At 35.0% G+C, this 18,101-nt stretch overlaps 1 protein-coding gene across 3 annotated transcripts in view; it reads left to right on the plus strand.

Moving 5' to 3' along the window:
• GLS (glutaminase) overlaps positions 1–18,101 on the plus strand; it is a 74,447-nt gene that overhangs the window by 19,592 nt on the left and 36,754 nt on the right. For all 3 annotated transcript variants that reach the window (XM_055122794.1, XM_055122793.1, XM_055122795.1), the window contains 7 exons: positions 123–252; positions 1,168–1,247; positions 4,485–4,648; positions 6,641–6,699; positions 14,742–14,774; positions 14,855–14,913; positions 17,760–17,826. In XM_055122794.1, the coding sequence (XP_054978769.1) occupies positions 123–252; positions 1,168–1,247; positions 4,485–4,648; positions 6,641–6,699; positions 14,742–14,774; positions 14,855–14,913; positions 17,760–17,826 (592 nt within the window). The remainder of the gene's footprint in view (positions 1–122; positions 253–1,167; positions 1,248–4,484; positions 4,649–6,640; positions 6,700–14,741; positions 14,775–14,854; positions 14,914–17,759; positions 17,827–18,101) is intronic.

Raw genomic sequence — 18,101 nt, forward strand, 5'->3', positions numbered from 1 at the left:
TATTTGTTGTACAGAATAATTTTCTCTGTTGTTTGAAAGATTCTCCTAATTAGTATTGTTATTAGTAGGCTATAATACCTGAAACCGACCCATTCTACTAACTGTTCTCTCACATTCCGCAGATGTGTTCAAAGCAACATTGTTTTGTTGACCCAAGCCTTTAGAAGAAAGTTTGTCATTCCTGACTTTATGTCTTTTACCTCACATATTGATGAATTATATGAAAGTGCTAAAAAGCAATCTGGAGGAAAGGTAATATTCTTGATGTAAATATTTCCCTAAGTCAGTTAGTAAATGAAGATCAGCTGAAATTGAAAGACTAAAATTGAGTAATTGTCTTGTGTTTTTCTAATAGAATTAAAGTGAAACCAGTGGATTAAGTGATAGTAGTATGTTTTATTTATTTTTGTAGTGCTATGGATAGAAGTCAGGTCAATGCTGTTGAACCATATCCTGGTCTTTATTCAAAATATTTTGCTTTTTGGGCCACAGAGGTTAACAGGAGTTAAGGTCTTTTTGCCTTTCACATGTCCCACTCTGGCCCTAGGCTCAGCATCACGTATGGTCTCCAGAGCACAGCCTGGATTAAGCACTGTGGGCACAGCTGGTGGTTGTGGACACAAACCCCACCACCAAATCAAAACTAAGTTTTAAGATAGTTTTTATCATTACCATAGTTAATTATTTTCCTTGAAATTTTAAGTCTTTGGAAAACACAGTGATGAATACTGAGAGAATTCCCTTAAAAGCTCACCTGTAATGCTGAAGTGTATTTTTCACTGAAACCCTTTTTTTATGTGGGGGCCCCTTGCTTTACATGGTAGGGGGCCTGTGGTCTGACTGGTGGTACTCCCACCAGGGCCATACTGCATGGTACTCGGGGGTTGTACTTATCATGGGTTTATGCGGGGCCTCTCACATTTCACTCTGTAACCTCTGTCCCTAGTTTTTACTGAGTAGTTTTAAATATATGTGTAAATAAATGTATAATATTAAACATGCATGCAGACTAGCCCTGATGAACTTTCCTCTGGCCCTTTAATGAGTGTTAAGTATTGAGATAGACTAAAAGTCAAAAAAGATATTTGGGAAACTAAATTAGAATACAGTTTTGGGTGGAAAAAATACTTTTGTACATTACATCTTTCTTTCTAACATTTTGGATAGGTTGCAGACTATATTCCTCAGCTAGCCAAGTTCAGTCCTGATTTGTGGGGTGTGTCTGTTTGTACAGTAGATGGACAAAGGTAAGTATTTGAAATCAATTAAAACTAATTGTCTTAAATTTTGCTTAACGGTTAGCATGAGGATAGAGATGAGCATCATCTATAATGGAAATTTGCCTTAAGCTGTCAAACTTGAGAAGGTAGATACAGATTTTAATTTTCAAAAGCCCAATTGGAGTAATACTTTTGTCCTGAATTGATGACACTGCATATATATTGGACTGGAGCGATAGCACAGCGGATAGGGCGTTTGCCGACTTGGGTTCGTTCTTTCATCCCTCTCAGAGAGCCCAACAAGCAACCAAGAATATCTCGCCCGCCTGGCAAGCTACCCGTGGCATATTCGATATGCCAAAAACAGTAACAAGAAGTCTCACAATGGAAACATTACTGGTGCCCGCTTGAGCAAATCGATGAACATCAGGATGACAGTGCTACATATGTATTGTTTGCAGTTTATCTCATTATTTTTGTTCCTCATGCTCCTGATAGATTAGCCTCATGATTAAGACAATATAGTATAGTATAATCTGTACCAACTATTTCCATAGTTAGAAGTCAATTTTGAACTACATGGCACTTTATGAAGGCCATGAAAGCAGTATTTGGAGAGTGCTCACATTACAAGCATGGTTCATAGGCAGACAAATAAGGATCTAGCAGAATTATGATAAAATGAAAATATAATTTTCAAAGAGAGTGATTTCATTTAAGAATTTTTAATTTTGGACTACACCAACAGTGCCCAGGGCTTACTCCTGGCTATGTGCTCAGATATCATTTGTGTTAATATCCTGGAGATCATTCAGTGCTGGGGATCGTGCATCACATGTACTGTCCTACTACTTTTGCCATATGTAAATACCTTTATTTTAAACAGTCCTTTTCATTTTTAATACTTATTCTCAAGTATTTACAATAAAATATGTACATACAGAATTCTCAAGTATTTACAATAAAAATTAGTTTAACCCACTCATAAGGAATCTGAAACTCATAGTTCATACAATACTGGTAGAGGAGAAATTAGACCATAAGTCCCTTCTGGTTTGTATTTTTTCCATGATGAAAATGTTTATTATTTGTAGGATATTATAAGTATGTAATGCTTTTCTATAGTTTTTGTCTTAAACATTGTGTGTTGGCTATTTTAGTTTTATTATCTGGAGATTTTTAAATTTTAATTTGTTTTTAATTGAATCATGAGATACATAGTTACAAAGTTAATGATTTGATTTTAGTTATACAATATTCCAACACCCATCCCATCACCAGTGTAACTTTCTTATCACCTTATGTCTCCAATTTCCTTCCCACCATCTCCTGACCCCCCCCCACCTTCCTCTATGACAGGCATTCCTCCCTACTTCGTTTCTTCATTTCTCTCTCTCCCCTTTCTCTTTGTCTCTGTCTCTCTGTCTCTGTCTCTGTCTCTCTCTCTCTCTCTCTCTCTCTCTCTCTCTCTCTCTCTCTCTCTCTTTTCCAACCTTTCTCCTGCTCTTGCTCTCTGTATCTGGAGAATTTTTTGAGAGCTCCTTCAGCCAGTGCTCAGGAGTCTGGGGACCACTCTTGATGACAGTTGGGCCAGGTGGCTCATTGTTAGCACCTGAGAATGCAGTGCTACTTGAGCCCTGAAGTCCTGGGGCTCTCCGGTACCACATCTAGCACATCGAGCAATGCTTGTAGGGCATATGATGCCAGAATTGAGCCAGAGTCACTCATATCCCAGTCCATGTCACCAGCCCCTTATCTAGAGAATATTTAAAGTTGACTTTGGAATTAAGTGCATATTTTTATTTTAATCCAGAGGTAGTACAACAGGATTGAATCGGATTTTAGTATGACAACAAAGTTGAAATTACTGTCTGAATTAGAAATTATTCATGAATTTGATGATTTAAAAAAATTATATTTTTATTTTTTAAATTTGGGCCATACATAGCAGTTGTCTTAGCACTGTGTAAGTATAACTTCTGGTTTGGTTCTAAGGGCATGATGCAGTTTGGGGGATTGAGGTTGGCGATTTGCCAGGCAAGTGCCGTGTTGCTATGTTTCCTGTACTATTTGTCTGGTCCATGTTACATATTGACTTCCTTTTTTTTTTTTTGTGGGAGTGAGTGTTTGGAACTGTACCCTGTGGTGCACAGGGTCTACTCCTAGAAGTACCTGGAGGATCATATGATGTAGGTGATTAACCTTGCGCCTTCTGTATGTGGTGATTGTACTCAGTCCACTGAGCTGTCTCTCCTCAGGACAAATGAGTTTAACTATTGATGAGTTATGTTTTGGGGATCATTGGGAACAGATGGATACTTAGGCATATAAAACAAGGGTCTTTTTGAAGTTGGGTTATGACTTGCATCTGACTGACTCAGGTTTGATCCCTGGCACTAGTTAATGGTTCCCTAAGCTCCACTATGAGTGATCCCTGAGTGCAAAGCCAGAAATAAAATCCTGAGCACAGCCATGTATGTAGAATGGCAGCCCCCTGCCTTGCAAGTAAACAAAAAATCCTAAGGATTTTGCCCATGAGATTTAACAATCTAGACTTATTCAGAATTTTACCTTTTTGCAGCTATTCTTTGAGTTCATCAGTTTAGGTTTTTTTTGGTCTGCTCTTCTTCTCCCCCCAACCCTGCTTCTTTTGGGTCACACCCAGAGATGCTCACGGGTTATTCCTGGCATTGTTTGGGGGCCTATATAAGATGCTGGGGATTGAACCCAAGTCAGCCACTTGCAAGGCAAATGCCCTACCTGCTGTACTATCGATCTGACCCCATTTTATTTTAAGTCTGTTCTTGACTGATCATGATTATACCTAGTCTCTAACTTTAGTGCCAGCTCTTTTAGGTTTAAAAAAGCTGTGAGCTATTTTTTTAAATTCGACTCCAACTGTGAGTATATATAGTTTGCAGGATAATGCATTTATAGACAAGGCCTCAGAATAAAATTGGATCTAAAAATAAAATTGAGTATAAATGCTGACCAGTTTAGTCATTGATCTCTGAAAGTGTGCTTAGAACGAAATTTTTACTCTATTTTGAACTATTCTCTTACCCACTACCTTCATTTTTTAAATAAATATTTGCAGTATCTCTTTTTAATAAAAAAATACATATCTCTTCCCAAGTAAGTATGCAGATAAAAATGGGAATACCTTTTTACAAGTTAAAATTAGCATGTTAAAAATAATACCAATTACGCATTTATATTTTTCCTTATTGATCTTAATAGTTTGAAAAATCTACTTTTAAATAGGCATTCTATTGGAGATACCAAAGTTCCATTTTGTCTTCAGTCCTGTGTAAAGCCTTTGAAATATGCCATTGCTGTTAATGATCTTGGAACAGAATATGTTCATCGATACGTTGGGAAAGAGCCGAGTGGATTAAGATTCAACAAACTGTTTTTAAATGAAGATGGTAAGAATAACACAAAAGTTAGTTGGAAAAAAGACATACCTCATTTTCTTGTGTAAATCTCAAGTTGTTTTTTAAAAATTTTGGAGAAAAATTGAAACCATACTTTCTGTTTATTGTGAAATCTCTGTGACAGTCATACAAATACTTAGTCTCCTACTTAATATTTAGTAAGAATCTGATACCATTCAGAAGTAAGCTAGGGAGAAAATAGTGGCAAAAGAATAAGATTATCACTTTATAATCACATGATATTGGGGAATATTGTAAAAATCTCACTGTATGGAATTTGCTTGAAAATGATTCCCTGGAGTGTATGTAGCTGGGAGGAAGGCTATGTGTGCTTTTTATTCTAGGGTGGTTGAATTGTTTTAGCTTAATGATGATTTGCATGAGTGTTTATGCCCTATTTTTATTTAATCCACAAAAATGAGAAAGATTTTATGGTGGAATAATGTTTTTGTTGCGAGTACAATTTGCCTTTTATTTTATTTTTTTTATTTATTTATTTTTTTTGCTTTTTTTGGGTCACACCTGGCGATGCACAGGGGTTACTCCTGGCTCTGCACTCAGGAATCACTACTGGCGATGCTCAGGGGACCATATGGGATGCTGGGGATCGAACCCGGGTCGGCCGCGTGCAAGGCAAACACCCTACCCGCTGTGCTATCACTCCAGCCCCCAATTTGCCTTTTAGAACATCTAATCTTTGAAAGAAATATCTTGAACTAAAATAGTTGGGTAATTAGCAAGAGCTATTACTATCTTACAAATACTTACCTATTGACAAAAAGAAAGTTGAGGGCAAAAGTAGTACTTTTGATCTTACAGAAATTTTAAATATGTATTGTGTTTTTTGGTTTGGGGGCAGCATCCGACTTAGGGCTTACTCCTGGGTCTGCGCTTAGAGATTACTCTGGCAGGCTCTAGGGACCAATATGGGTTGCTGGGGATTGAAATCGAGCTGGCCTCACACCCTAACTCTGTACTCTTTTTGGCCCCTGTGATTCTTTGATTGGTAGGGCATTTGCCTTGCACGAGGCAAATCTGGGTTTGATTCCTCTGCCCCTCTCGGAGAGCCCGGCAAGCTACCAAGAGTATTTCACCCTCAGTGCAGAGCATGGTGAGCTACCCATGGCTATTCGATATGCCGAAACTAGTAACAAGTCTCACAATGGAGACGTTACTTGTGCCCGCTCGAGCAAATCGATGAGCAACAGGATGACAGTGACAGTGACAAAAATATTCACAAAGTTATTCATGATTGAGTTTTAGGTGTACAATGTATGTTCCTCATGTGGGATATAACAAAACACATAATAGAGGCCTTTGTGATTCTTAAAGCAGCTTCTTAGTAGTCTATTACTGGTTTGATATGTTTTAGTTTCAGTTTTGCCTTCTATCTACAAACTGAAATAAATCGTAAAATTACTGTCACTGTCTACCGTAGCTCATGGATTTGCTTGAGCGGGCACCAGTAATGTCTCCATTGTGAGACTTGTTACTATTTTTGGCATATCGAATACTCCAGAGGTAGCTTGCCAGGCTGGTTCGATATGTAACTAATTAAAATACACTCCTCCACTCTCCAGTCTTGTCTCTTTCCCCCTGCCCTCATTTCTAAATACTGTAGGGCATACATGAAGAATAAAATGTTCATGGTACTTAATCTATACATCACAGAAAGTGATTTAGTATTTGAAAGAATCACTGTATCACTGTCATCCCATTGCTCATTGATTTGCTTGAGCAGGCACCAGTAACCTCTCCATTGTGAGACTTGTTACTGATTTTGGCATATCAAATACTCCACGGGTAGCTTGCCAGGCTCTGCCTTGCAGACAAGATACTCTTGGTAGCTTGCCGGGCTCTCCGAGAGGGGCGGAGAAATCAAACCTGTGTCAGCCACGTGCAAGGCAAACACCTTACCTGCTGTGCTATTGCTCCAGCCCATTTGAAAGAATACATGTTTAAATTTTTTTTTTAATTTTACAGATAAACCACATAATCCTATGGTAAATGCTGGTGCAATTGTTGTGACTTCATTAATAAAGGTAAAATTTTAGCATTTCCTTTTAATCTAGTACATGTTTAATTACTAAGGCATAAAGATCTTGTTTTTTTTAATGAGAAAATGAATATAGTTTTGATGGTAAAAGTTTAATTTTATAATGTGAAAGTTTAAGATTTTAAAAAATTATCTTAAATGATGTAATTTCAAAGAAAATGAAATATTAGATGACTCAATTTAAGTTCTAATATTTACTCTTAAAATTCTGAATAATTCTGAAAATCTGGCGAAAATTTCTGCTCAACAATAGGCACAGAAGTTTTTCTTAAAGTTTTTTTTTTTCTTTTTCTTCACTTTGACTTTCTTAGATTGAATAGATTTAATCAGAATTAAAAGCTTTTTGACTGTTCCATTGTTGTTTTCTGTTTTATGTAGGAGCACATGTTCTGGTAGTTTGTGTTAAGTACATTTATTTATTCTTGGATATGTTGAAGCTTTTCATGGCCTCATGAGCTGTAATCTCAGTTTTCATTTGAACTTGTTTCATTTGTTTTACTTATAAAGTCATTCTCATAACTCAAATAAGGCTTATTTTAATAAGTTAATATTTATTTTTTTAAAGTTATTGATGGAAGCTCTCAATATTTAAAAAATAAGTATTTGAAAAGTCTTGTGGGGTACTATTTGCATTTCCAATTTCTGATTATAAATTTCATGTGAAGTATCACTTGTATTTGTAATGTTTATATCCATCAGCAAATCTCTTCTTGCTTTTTCTAAGCTTGGAAAATGTAGCACAATGGCATTATAACATGTATTATTGAGGATTGATAATTGATAATTCAGTGATATAAGGGCTATTTGAATATAAAATATGCCATTGGCTCAATTAATAAATTTCATTACATCTTCCCTTAAATTTTAATAAATTGTATATGTTTATGAGAAAGAAGCTTTGAAATAGGCTGTCTTAAATATTTATTTTAATATAAGTACTTCATAGCATTAATTAATTAATCTTTGTAACTCCTAAGGTACATATTATAGTTAATAACTATTATTAAATAATTTTTAATGAAAACTAATAGCTATGAAGTTTTTATCCTCTTATGGTACTATCTAGTTTTATATTATTCTAATAGAAAAATAATTTGAAGTGAAAGAAAAATCTTTATTGTATGATATTATACGAATAGTGCAAGGCATAGTCCTGTCTTCAAGTACATTACAGTGTAGTATGGACTGTACTTAAGTAAATGGAACATTACAGTGTAATTCAAATTTGTAATGAGAAGAGTTTCATTAGTAATTGCTCAGATTTAATCAGGTAACTTTTAATTTGGAGATGTTAGAAAAGTTATGATAATGCAGTGCTTATGTTAATGCTTGAATGGGATACCACTAGAATAGTTCAGAACTTTGGGGATCTTCCCAGAAATATATTCACATACCTTGATTGTATATAAACTTTTCAGAGTTTATAGGCCTGTTGAAGCTGATCCTTGAAATTAGCACTAGAGAAAGATTAACCTGGTACACCAATAGTATTTTTCAAATAGGGAATATGTAAATGATTAACAGACACATTCTTAACTGCATGAAGTTTAAACATCTGTTTAATGATTTTTAGATTTAATATTCTAGTGTTAATGCTGCACATGGGAAATGCATGTATCTTCACACCATCCCTTCATTAGTTGCACATACCATGTTCACTCACAAGCCATGAAAACATTTTGAGCACAATAACATGAGCACTATAAAACAGTTAAACTCGGTTATGCAGTGTGTATATAATTTAGTGTATATGATTTGGTGTCGAGCAGTGAAAAATAAAAACGGTGTCATCTTGCGTTTACCAGTGTTCAGTCCATAGAATGACTTTGGGGAGATGGTTCTTTATGTCACTTTCTTTGATTTTTTTTGTTTTGCTTTTAGAAGATGTTTCACAGGTTTGGTTTGGTTTTGATGAAGTTCATATAAGTCTTGGAGGGGTAAGCCTAACATACCCCGCTCTATATACTAAACTACTCAGAGTATAATATTTTTATAAGTTCTTTTAAAGAAACAACTCAGAACCTCTATCTGCCTGTACGTGATATCTGTGTGCTTTTTGATCACAAATATTTATGAATTGGTCATTGAAAATGAGGTAGAAGATCATAGCTGAATGGGTCTTCAAACCTAGCTTTCTCTTTATATAAATAGATAGAGTAATCTGACTAATTGTTTCTTGGAGTAGTAGAATAAGTTTGACCTCTCCTGCTTTTCTTTTTCTTGTTCAAAAGAATTTGGTCTTCCATATTTAATATATGTGCTTTCTATTTCTCTTGAAAACATATTTGACTCTAGCATGGCAATATTGTCCTCAAAAAGACAATTGTTTTAATTTCAGTATAAACAAAAAATTATCTTAGGTCAGATTTAATTTTTCATTAGATGCACATAGTCATTAATTTGTCTTTAGTCAATGTCTGATATTTATAAGAAACCAGACAGACCTCTCCTTGGGGAACTTGTATTTGAGTAACCAAAGCATGGATATTGTTTTACCGTGGCTCCTAGCATGACTTCTGTCTTTAGTTCCTTTGGTTGATGACCTTGAGGCTATTTCCCACTTGTGGTGCTGTTAGAACATTTTTTGTTACTTTCGTCCCCCATCTCGTACAGAATAATTAGTCTTTAGTAAGACTATTTATTTCATAATTTTGTAGTATTGATATTTTTTCCTTGTAGGATTGGTGGTGATCCTCAGGAAATGGGGGAAGAGGCAGAGCAAAGTATTCAAAAGGATTAGCAGATTATGGAAAAAAAGGAGGATTTGCTCAGAAGGAACCTGTTGCATAAATTCTAAACTACCTAAACTTATAGGAAAACTCCAATATTTAAAATTTTAACAGTTACATAGGTAAATACCTTCATAACAACAGATGTCATTTTGTACTTTAAAATGCACATAATAAAAATAAGGTATTACACTTCCTTTTTCAATCTGTAACTACTTAAACGATGCTTTTTATAAAGTGGTTTGTTTTGACCATGTGGTTGCTTGATTCCACGGACACTAAAGGTACATTTGAAAGGAGCAGTTACTTTGGATGAAATAGCAGTATGCTTACGTAATTTTTTTTCTTTCTAGTGGCAAAAATTTCACCTAGTTGCAGTTTAAATGTTAAGGTCTAAAGATAATACAAGGGTTAAGGTAGGAAAATAAGGGCACCATATTAATAAGGTAATTGTCACACTTATTCAGAGGTAATGAATAAGTTAACATTGCCTTCTATGTTTAAATTCTTTATCCTCAGGTAATTTTTACTTTATTATTTGAGGAAACTTTTTATTTTTTTTTATTTTTTTTTTTTTTTGCTTTTTGGGTCACACCTGGCGATGCACAGGGGTTACTCCTGGCTTTGCACTCAGGAATTACCCCTGGCGGTGCTCAGGGGACCATATGGGATGCTGGGATTCGAACCCGGGTTGGCCGCGTGCAAGGCAAACGCCTTACCCGCTGTGCTATCACTCCAGCCCCTTGAGGAAACTTTTTAAAATCTGAAGTAGTTCTGATTTTTAGTTATTTTCTTTTTCTTTTTTAAAATTTAACCTTGTTGCATGAAAAGACAGATTCAGCCAAAAATGTATAAAGCTAACTTTGGTAATTTTAGCAAATGACTTGTAGAATCAAAAACCACATGATTAAGTCAGTTTGTGCTGCTGGGAAGCAATGGATTTGGACTTGATAGAATTCATAAAACAGAAGAATGGTTTATTTACTAATCAGTCAGTTAATGTATTTGACACTTAAAAAATGAAAGACCTGATTTATTGCCAACAGAATTTACTTTTCTAATATTTTAAAGAGTTCATCTATGAGGAAAATAGATTTTTATAACTTTTTGAGTTATCTTTGCCTCTGCTATGCCTTATTTCTTCTATGATCTGTACATTTTTGGAGGAGGGATGGAGAGAGCCTCTGGGAGATCCCTTCTGGTGATTCCAGCCTAGCAGTGCAGAGGCCAGATTACCTGGCTGGCCAGATGGTGCTCAGAGGCCGTCAGGGCTGAAACCCAGTGGTGCTCTGAGGACCATGTGCTGGGAACTGAACAAAGATCAGCCACTATGCAAAGTATGTGCCTCAACTTACCCCTGGACTATTACTTGAGCCCCTTATTTCTAATTTTTAAGAAGTAACTGATTTTTGCATTGACTTTAATTTAAAGTGCCTTTATATTAAATGTAGAATGTTTTCTGCCATTATTGTATATTAACTATTACAATGTAGAATTATGATTAGTTTTAGTATATTAAAAATGCTATGAAAAATTTCCAATGTAATTATATTCTTTTGATAGCCAGTATAAAAACTCAGTGTCACCTTTATCACATTTTCATGTTTTTCCACAAAGGACTGAAAATTCTCTTTTTTTCCCCTTCTTTAGGACTGAAAACTCTTTAATAGAATAGATATGTTTATAGAAATTTAATTTGATTTTAACTAGAAAATTAAATTTAATTTTCTAGTCTGGTTTGATTGCTAATTTAAAACCCTGTAGTTTACTTTTTAAGAGTCTGGATTTGAAATTTCAGTAGATGCTTTTTTTTTAATATTTCCCTGCTGTTTTACAAATTTCTGTACTTTTTAAAGATTAATGACTTTTAACATTTGTGGTGATTAAAAAAAAAATCCAGGTTTAATTTTCCAAAAGTTAAATGGGCATGATACTAGTGTCTAAATCTCATCCTTCATATGTGACTTTCTTAAAATTAATTTTCTGTCTTGTCAGTCTGGTTAAGCATCCCCTCACTTTACAAAAGAAAGGTGAACTTGTTTCATGCTATAAACTGTTACACTATCGGTTGTGAAACCTCTTGGACACCATTTCAAAATACTGGAGTTAGTTTTAGCACTAAGGAAGTTCTAAATCACCATGAAGCATGGGGACAAATCCTCTTATATTAGATTGTTTCCATTTCTTTGGGTTCAACAAAAAATGTAAAGAGGATCTGATCAAATAGTTATCTTTAATAAGACCTAAAAGCATGGTGTATAGTTTTTGTGATAGTTTGCTCTGTGACTGTTATATATAATGAGGCAGATGTGTAACGAACTTAATGATATTGTTACTACTAAAGCAAGATTTCCCATGTCATCTCTAAAAATTTTAAGAATTAAATTGCTAATTCATAGAATATAAACATATCCAGTAATGTTTGAACTTTTCTGCTTTAAAGTGCACTGTAGCACTATTGTCCTGTTTTTCATCGATTTGGTCAAGTGGGCACCGGTAACATCTCCATTGTGAGACTTATTATTGTTTTGGCATATTGAATACACCATGGGTAGCATGCCAAGCTCTCTGCCATGCGAGCGGGATACTCTCGGAAGCTTGCTGGGCTCTCTGAGAGGAACAGAGGAATCAGACGTGGGTCGGCTGCTTTAAAGTGCAATAGATTAAAAATGTTGATTTTTTGGGGGGCCACGTCCAACAGTGCTCAGGTTACTCCTGGGACTCTGCAGTCAGAAATCACTGCTGGTGGGTTCCTGGGTCCACATGGGATGCTGGGAGTTAAACCCCTTTTGGCTTCTTGCAAGAGAAATGCTTTACCTGCTGTGCATGTTTCAGCCTCTGACTTAAAAATGTCATTGGAAAGACAATATTACAAAGGCATGGTTTGTAAATGAGTTTAGGACATTGTTAGAAAAATAAACCTTTTTTCTTTAACTCATTATTGTGAAAAATTTCAAACATGTGCAAAATAAACCCAGTAGTAGCAGCAGTCACCATGCACTCATTCTTTTGCTTCAGTGTTTATCTATTCCTCTACCATCTGCAGCTCACTACTGGTTAATGATTTTTTTATTTTCTCCTTTACTTTGTGTTTTATTTGGGGGGGGTGCTGTTGTAGGCTAGGGAGGGTTGTTGGGCCACATCCAACTGTGCTTATTACTTAACTTCTGGCTCTTCTGTTAGGGATCACCTTTGGTGAGGGTTGCGGGACCGTATCAAGTGCCAGGGATTGAACCACAGTAGAACATGGGCAAGGCAAGCACCTTACTTCCTATACAATATCTCCATCCCAGTGTTTTTACCCTTTTAAACTTTTTTTCCTTTAGTTTATTTTGTGTTTATATATTTTTTCCTGTTAGCTTTGCAAGTAAATTTAATACTCTAGCCTTTGGAAAATTAAAATAGCATGCCTTTTTATAATTAATATAAGATTCCCTTTATCACTGAGATACATGAAATCTTTCCATTGGACAAATATATTTCACTAACTAAGTGCTTATTACCAGGGTAGATAATATTATCAATTTGGGAAAGTCTGGGAATTTAATGTAGCCACTCAAATACCTTATTTTGCCTGTTTACATAATTTTCCTAGGACATTCAGGACTCTCACTCAAAATGTGATAGAAATAATAGGCATTCTTAAATATTTCGTTTTCTTTCAAAACAGCATAGAAGCAAAGCGTGGACTTAATTTAATTGACTATAAAGTAGAACATGTGACTATTAAAACAGTCCTTTTTATTTTTTAAACATGACAGCCACTTAAGGAGATTTTGTATTTTTATTAGGCAAAGCTTAAGTCTGAGAATAAAAGATAACTTGTTTCATTTTACATTGCTTAATTGTATAATCAGTAATTTTCCATGTGACATCCCAATGCAAATGCTGACATCCTTTTCCAAGAGTTTGTTTTTGTGCTTTTTCAAAGGTTAAAAAGGTTTTTGTGGTTTAAATGTTGTTACATATTTTACAGCATTAGGATCTATGGATATTTTGACAACTGCAACAGTTCAATGAAGTTGGTAATTTCTTCTTTTAATTATTTTTCATTGAACAGCTTTGGAGTTACATTTCTACATTATAATTTCTGGTATACTATAAGGAAAGAAAAAAATTAAATATGCCAATGGATGCTGCTAGAGGAAATAGTGATTGCAATATGGCTACAGCTAAATTATTGCTGTTTAAGTTTTGTTCCGACCTAATTTTAATAAAATAGTTTAGTATTCTTTCCAGCTACTGATTGCACATCCTTTCTCAGACAAATGATCTGTAAATGTCACAGATTATCAGCCACATCCTAATCCACGTGTACAGTGGAGAATTGAACTTGGCTTTATTCAGTTTCTTAATACTCTGGTATAGGTTTTCCCCGCCCATAATAAAATTTTAGAGTGTAATGTTTTGAAAGTTGTTAGGGTAAAGTTTAAAATATTTGTTTTTGAAACTTTAGTTGTCAAATTATTTTAAACCTGTTTTTAAATTTTGAGATGTATTGTTTCTATTGGGTGCATATCACCAATTAATACGTTTGATTTCAGATCTACAGCTTACTGCTTTGTAAACTTCGCCGAGGTAAAAATGAAACCATTTGGCTACTTGAACTGATCTACGTTACATAGGTTTTCCTATTGACATTGCAGTAGCTAACATGTCAGAAATAGTGATGAAACAATACATCTTCCATACTCTGAATTGGCATAATGCTAAATACAAATGTAGCTAGTTCAAGTATTATTAACAATAGATAGTAAAGAACATTTTCTCTACAATAGTAAAATGTATCCAGAATGCATATACTAGAATTAAGATTAGTTTTAAACATAACTCATTTTTCTAACTCTAATAATGCCTTGGGGTTATTTTAAAAATTTAGATTGTTCTTAATTGAAAACCATAATTTATATTTAATTTTTTAAGGGTACAACTTTATTTTAAGTTTTTTAAAGTATGAAATGAAATAACATGCATTCTAAGATATTATGTGTTGTCATGAAAGATAAGGGGGTTTAGGGTAACTTGTATTTAAATTTCTATAATGTTGGGTTGGGCAAAGATATACTTAAAATAAAGCATTCCCTTTGTAATTCAGATCCATCTCAGCATATGAGTGTTAATGAAAGACAATGTGAAAACATTTATGTAAATATTGCTCTAGAAATACCTCCTAGTATTTAAAAGTACTAATGTACAGCACATTATTATGATAGCATCTTGAAATTTTATTATCATATTCACTTAAAAGTTAACTGTGGTGGTACTTACACTAATACATTTATGTCTCATTTTTTTGCAGCAAGGAGTAAATAATGCTGAAAAATTTGACTATGTAAGTGCATTACAGAATTCAATTTTCAAGTAACAGTTTTTTATTTTGGATTACTAATACTTTATCATTTTACTTTATAGGTGATGCAGTTCTTGAATAAGATGGCTGGTAATGAATATGTTGGATTCAGTAATGCCACGTGAGTTTCATTTGTGACATGTTTTTCTAATCAGATAACCATCATTAAAGTAATATTTAAAGTCTAGGTTATATTGTATTTTAAGTGGATGTGTGTGCATGCATGCATGCACCCATGTTGACTTACTGTGTATCGGAATATTGTATTCTTCCTTTTGGCCCTAGAATTTACATCACTGAGTAATAATTACTTAAAATTTGGTCATGAAATGAATGTTCCCGAAGAGGAAACATTTAGACATAGTAGACTGCATGGCACTGAATTTTTATTTAGTATGTTTTCCCTAAGAATAAGGACATTTTCCTACCTAACCACAGTACCATCAACACAAAGTTTAATGCTCTGTAAAATGTCCTGAACTGTCTCTTGCTTGTCTTTTATAGCCCCTTTTGTTCAGGAATAATTTATGCGTTGTTTGTTATGTCTTATTATTTTTATAGCATAGTGAGCTGAGACTGTTTGCATCAACTTTGTTAAATGACTGGTGGGGAGTCTGGGGAGAAGTTATGGTCAGTTCAGGAACCAACCTTTTCTGTAACAGACCAGTTAGTAAGCACTGTAGGATTATGGGCTGTGTAGTCTCTGTTTCAACTTCTCTCTTCTGTTGTTGAAAATAGGCATAAAGGATTTGATGCCTATGTTAGGAAAATAGGCATAAAGGATTTGAGGCTAAAATGCTGGCAGTAGATGGATCTCTTAAAATAAGATAAAGGTTAAATATTTTTCGGCATGAATAGCAATTAGGTGATGCTTTGCATGTGACATTTCCAGGGGGCAAAATTTGGGGGTTGGGACTGTGGATCTGTTTGATGTGGTAGAATATTTACCTAACATGCTCAAGGCCTGAGTGGTCTCTGGCACCCCTTTTACATGCTACTCTGAGTACCCTTCCTGTTGGGGTAGCATTGATAGCCACCTTGTAGTGCCCAAGGAGCAATGTCATTGGCCTGAGCAGAGAGCTATTGAATACCCCACTTCATCCCCCACCTCAACTGCCAGCCCAAAAATCCTTGGTAGTGGCTGCTTCCTGCTCAAGCTTTATTGGAGGTGCCCCCAACCACAATCTTTTTGAGGTAGTATCTCTTTTTTTTTTTTTTTATTCTTTTATTGAATCACCATGTGGAAAGTTACAAAGCTTTCAGGTTTAAGTCTCAGTTATACAATGCTCAAACACCCATCTGAGGTAGTATATCTTAACAACATTTATTCATTAGTTTGTGTCTTTTCCCTGAAGTTTCTCATCAGTGCCATTTTTGCCTTTTCTGTGCTTTCTTTTTTTTTTTTTTTTTTTTTTTGCGCTTTTCGGGTAACACCCAGTGATGCACTGGGGTTACTCTCCGGGCTCTGCACTTAGGAATTACTCTTGGCGGTGCTGGGGGACCATTTGGGATGCTGGGAATTGAACCCAGGTTGGCTGCATGCAAGGCAAACGCTCTACACGCTGTGCTATCACTCCAGCCCCTGTGCTTTCATATTAATCATGTTTTAATGAACTTATATGATCTTTCTGTACATCATCACTGTTAGATTTACCTCCTTATATTTGGTTAGTCTTCCTTTCAATTCTTCATTCCTGCTGTTTTCCTGCCTGCTCTTTTTGCCAGTAGCTGTCTGGACACTTGTAATTGATGTCAGATGTACCACAAATTAAATACTATCAAACTTAGTGTATTTCTTCCCAAACTTCTTTTTCTAGGGATCTCTATTTTAGTTAGTATGGCCATTCTTTTAGTATGCTATATTAAAAAATTCAGGTTTTGTGTCAAGACTTAACCTTGTATCTCTTCTTATCTCAGGTTGATTTATCCAACGGATATGCTTAGTCGTGCCTCCCCTTTTATTTCTTTTTTTTTTTTTTGGCTTTTTGGGTCACACTTGGTGATGCTCAGGGGTTACTCCTACCTCTGCATTCAGGAATTACTCCTGGCGGTACTTGGTTGCCAGGGATCAAAGTCAGCACCATGCAAAACAAATTCTCAACCTGCTGTATTATTGCTCCGGCCTCTTCCCTTTTATTTCTATTACTGTTACCTAAGCTCAGGAATTATCTGCATCTGTTAGTGCAGTAGTCTCTGAAGGAGATTTGTGTGTGTGTGTGTGTGTGTGTGTGTGTGTGTGTGTGTGTGTGTGTGTAAACATATGCAAGCATTTTTCCCCCCCTCTTTACTGATGTCAGAGTTATCCTTCTAAAGTATAATTCTGGTATGGTAACTTGCTTTTAAGCCTTTTGGGTTTTATTTTATAGGCAACCAGGAGACATTACATTTTAATATCTGCATAATTTGCTCCCAAACTCCTTTATTACTGTTTCCTAGTCTTTATGAATTTTGTTTTTGAAACACATCAGAGTATTTGCCATTCTTAGATGGTGCCCTGTCTTTTATACTTTTATAATTTTGTTTGTGTTGCATGGAACTTGCTTCCTCCTAAGCTTCACCCTTGAAATTTGCCAGTCCTCTCAGTGCTGAAAGATTAATGAAATGTCATTGTTCCACTTTGTGAACATCCCATGGATTGCCTCAATTGAAATGACTGGGTTTCTGGGTACTTTTGGAGAACCATGTGATACCACAGATTTTCAGCTAATGTTGGAATATTTTATAATTTCAAAATTGCTTCCTTATTCATAAAATCTGAAGACTAGAATGAACCAAGTGCCTTTCAGTTCTTTTACAGGTGAGAAATTAAGGCTGAAAGAATGATCGCCTCAGTGACTCATCCAGAACTTGTCAGTAGAGAGCCTACTGACAACTGAAACCTGGCAGTTTTGCCTTTATGTATTTTTTCTACTGTATTTTTTGATAGAAGTGTATAGAAAGTAAACACCAATTTGTTTTTTCTTCTAGGTTTCAGTCTGAAAGAGAAAGTGGAGATCGAAATTTTGCTATAGGATATTACTTAAAAGAAAAAAAGGTTTTTAAATTTTGTTTCTACTTCAAATTCATAGCATGAAATACATGAAAATGAATGCTGAGAACTCAGCTGCTAAGGAGCTACTGCTATTTAATATATAGAAATTAAAAAAAAACTTGACAGTGCTGAAAGTGTTATTATTAAGACAGTTTGTATCATGCAGCATTTAAATAGTTGACTAGTGAATTAATTAGATTCATTTAATTTTTCTAAAGTACAATGGCTGCTAATCATTTATTGCACTTGAGTTTTTAAATGATTGACTAAAAATTGTT

The sequence above is a fragment of the Sorex araneus genome, chromosome X (assembly GCF_027595985.1).
Source record: "Sorex araneus isolate mSorAra2 chromosome X, mSorAra2.pri, whole genome shotgun sequence".
NCBI lineage: Eukaryota > Metazoa > Chordata > Mammalia > Eulipotyphla > Soricidae > Sorex > Sorex araneus.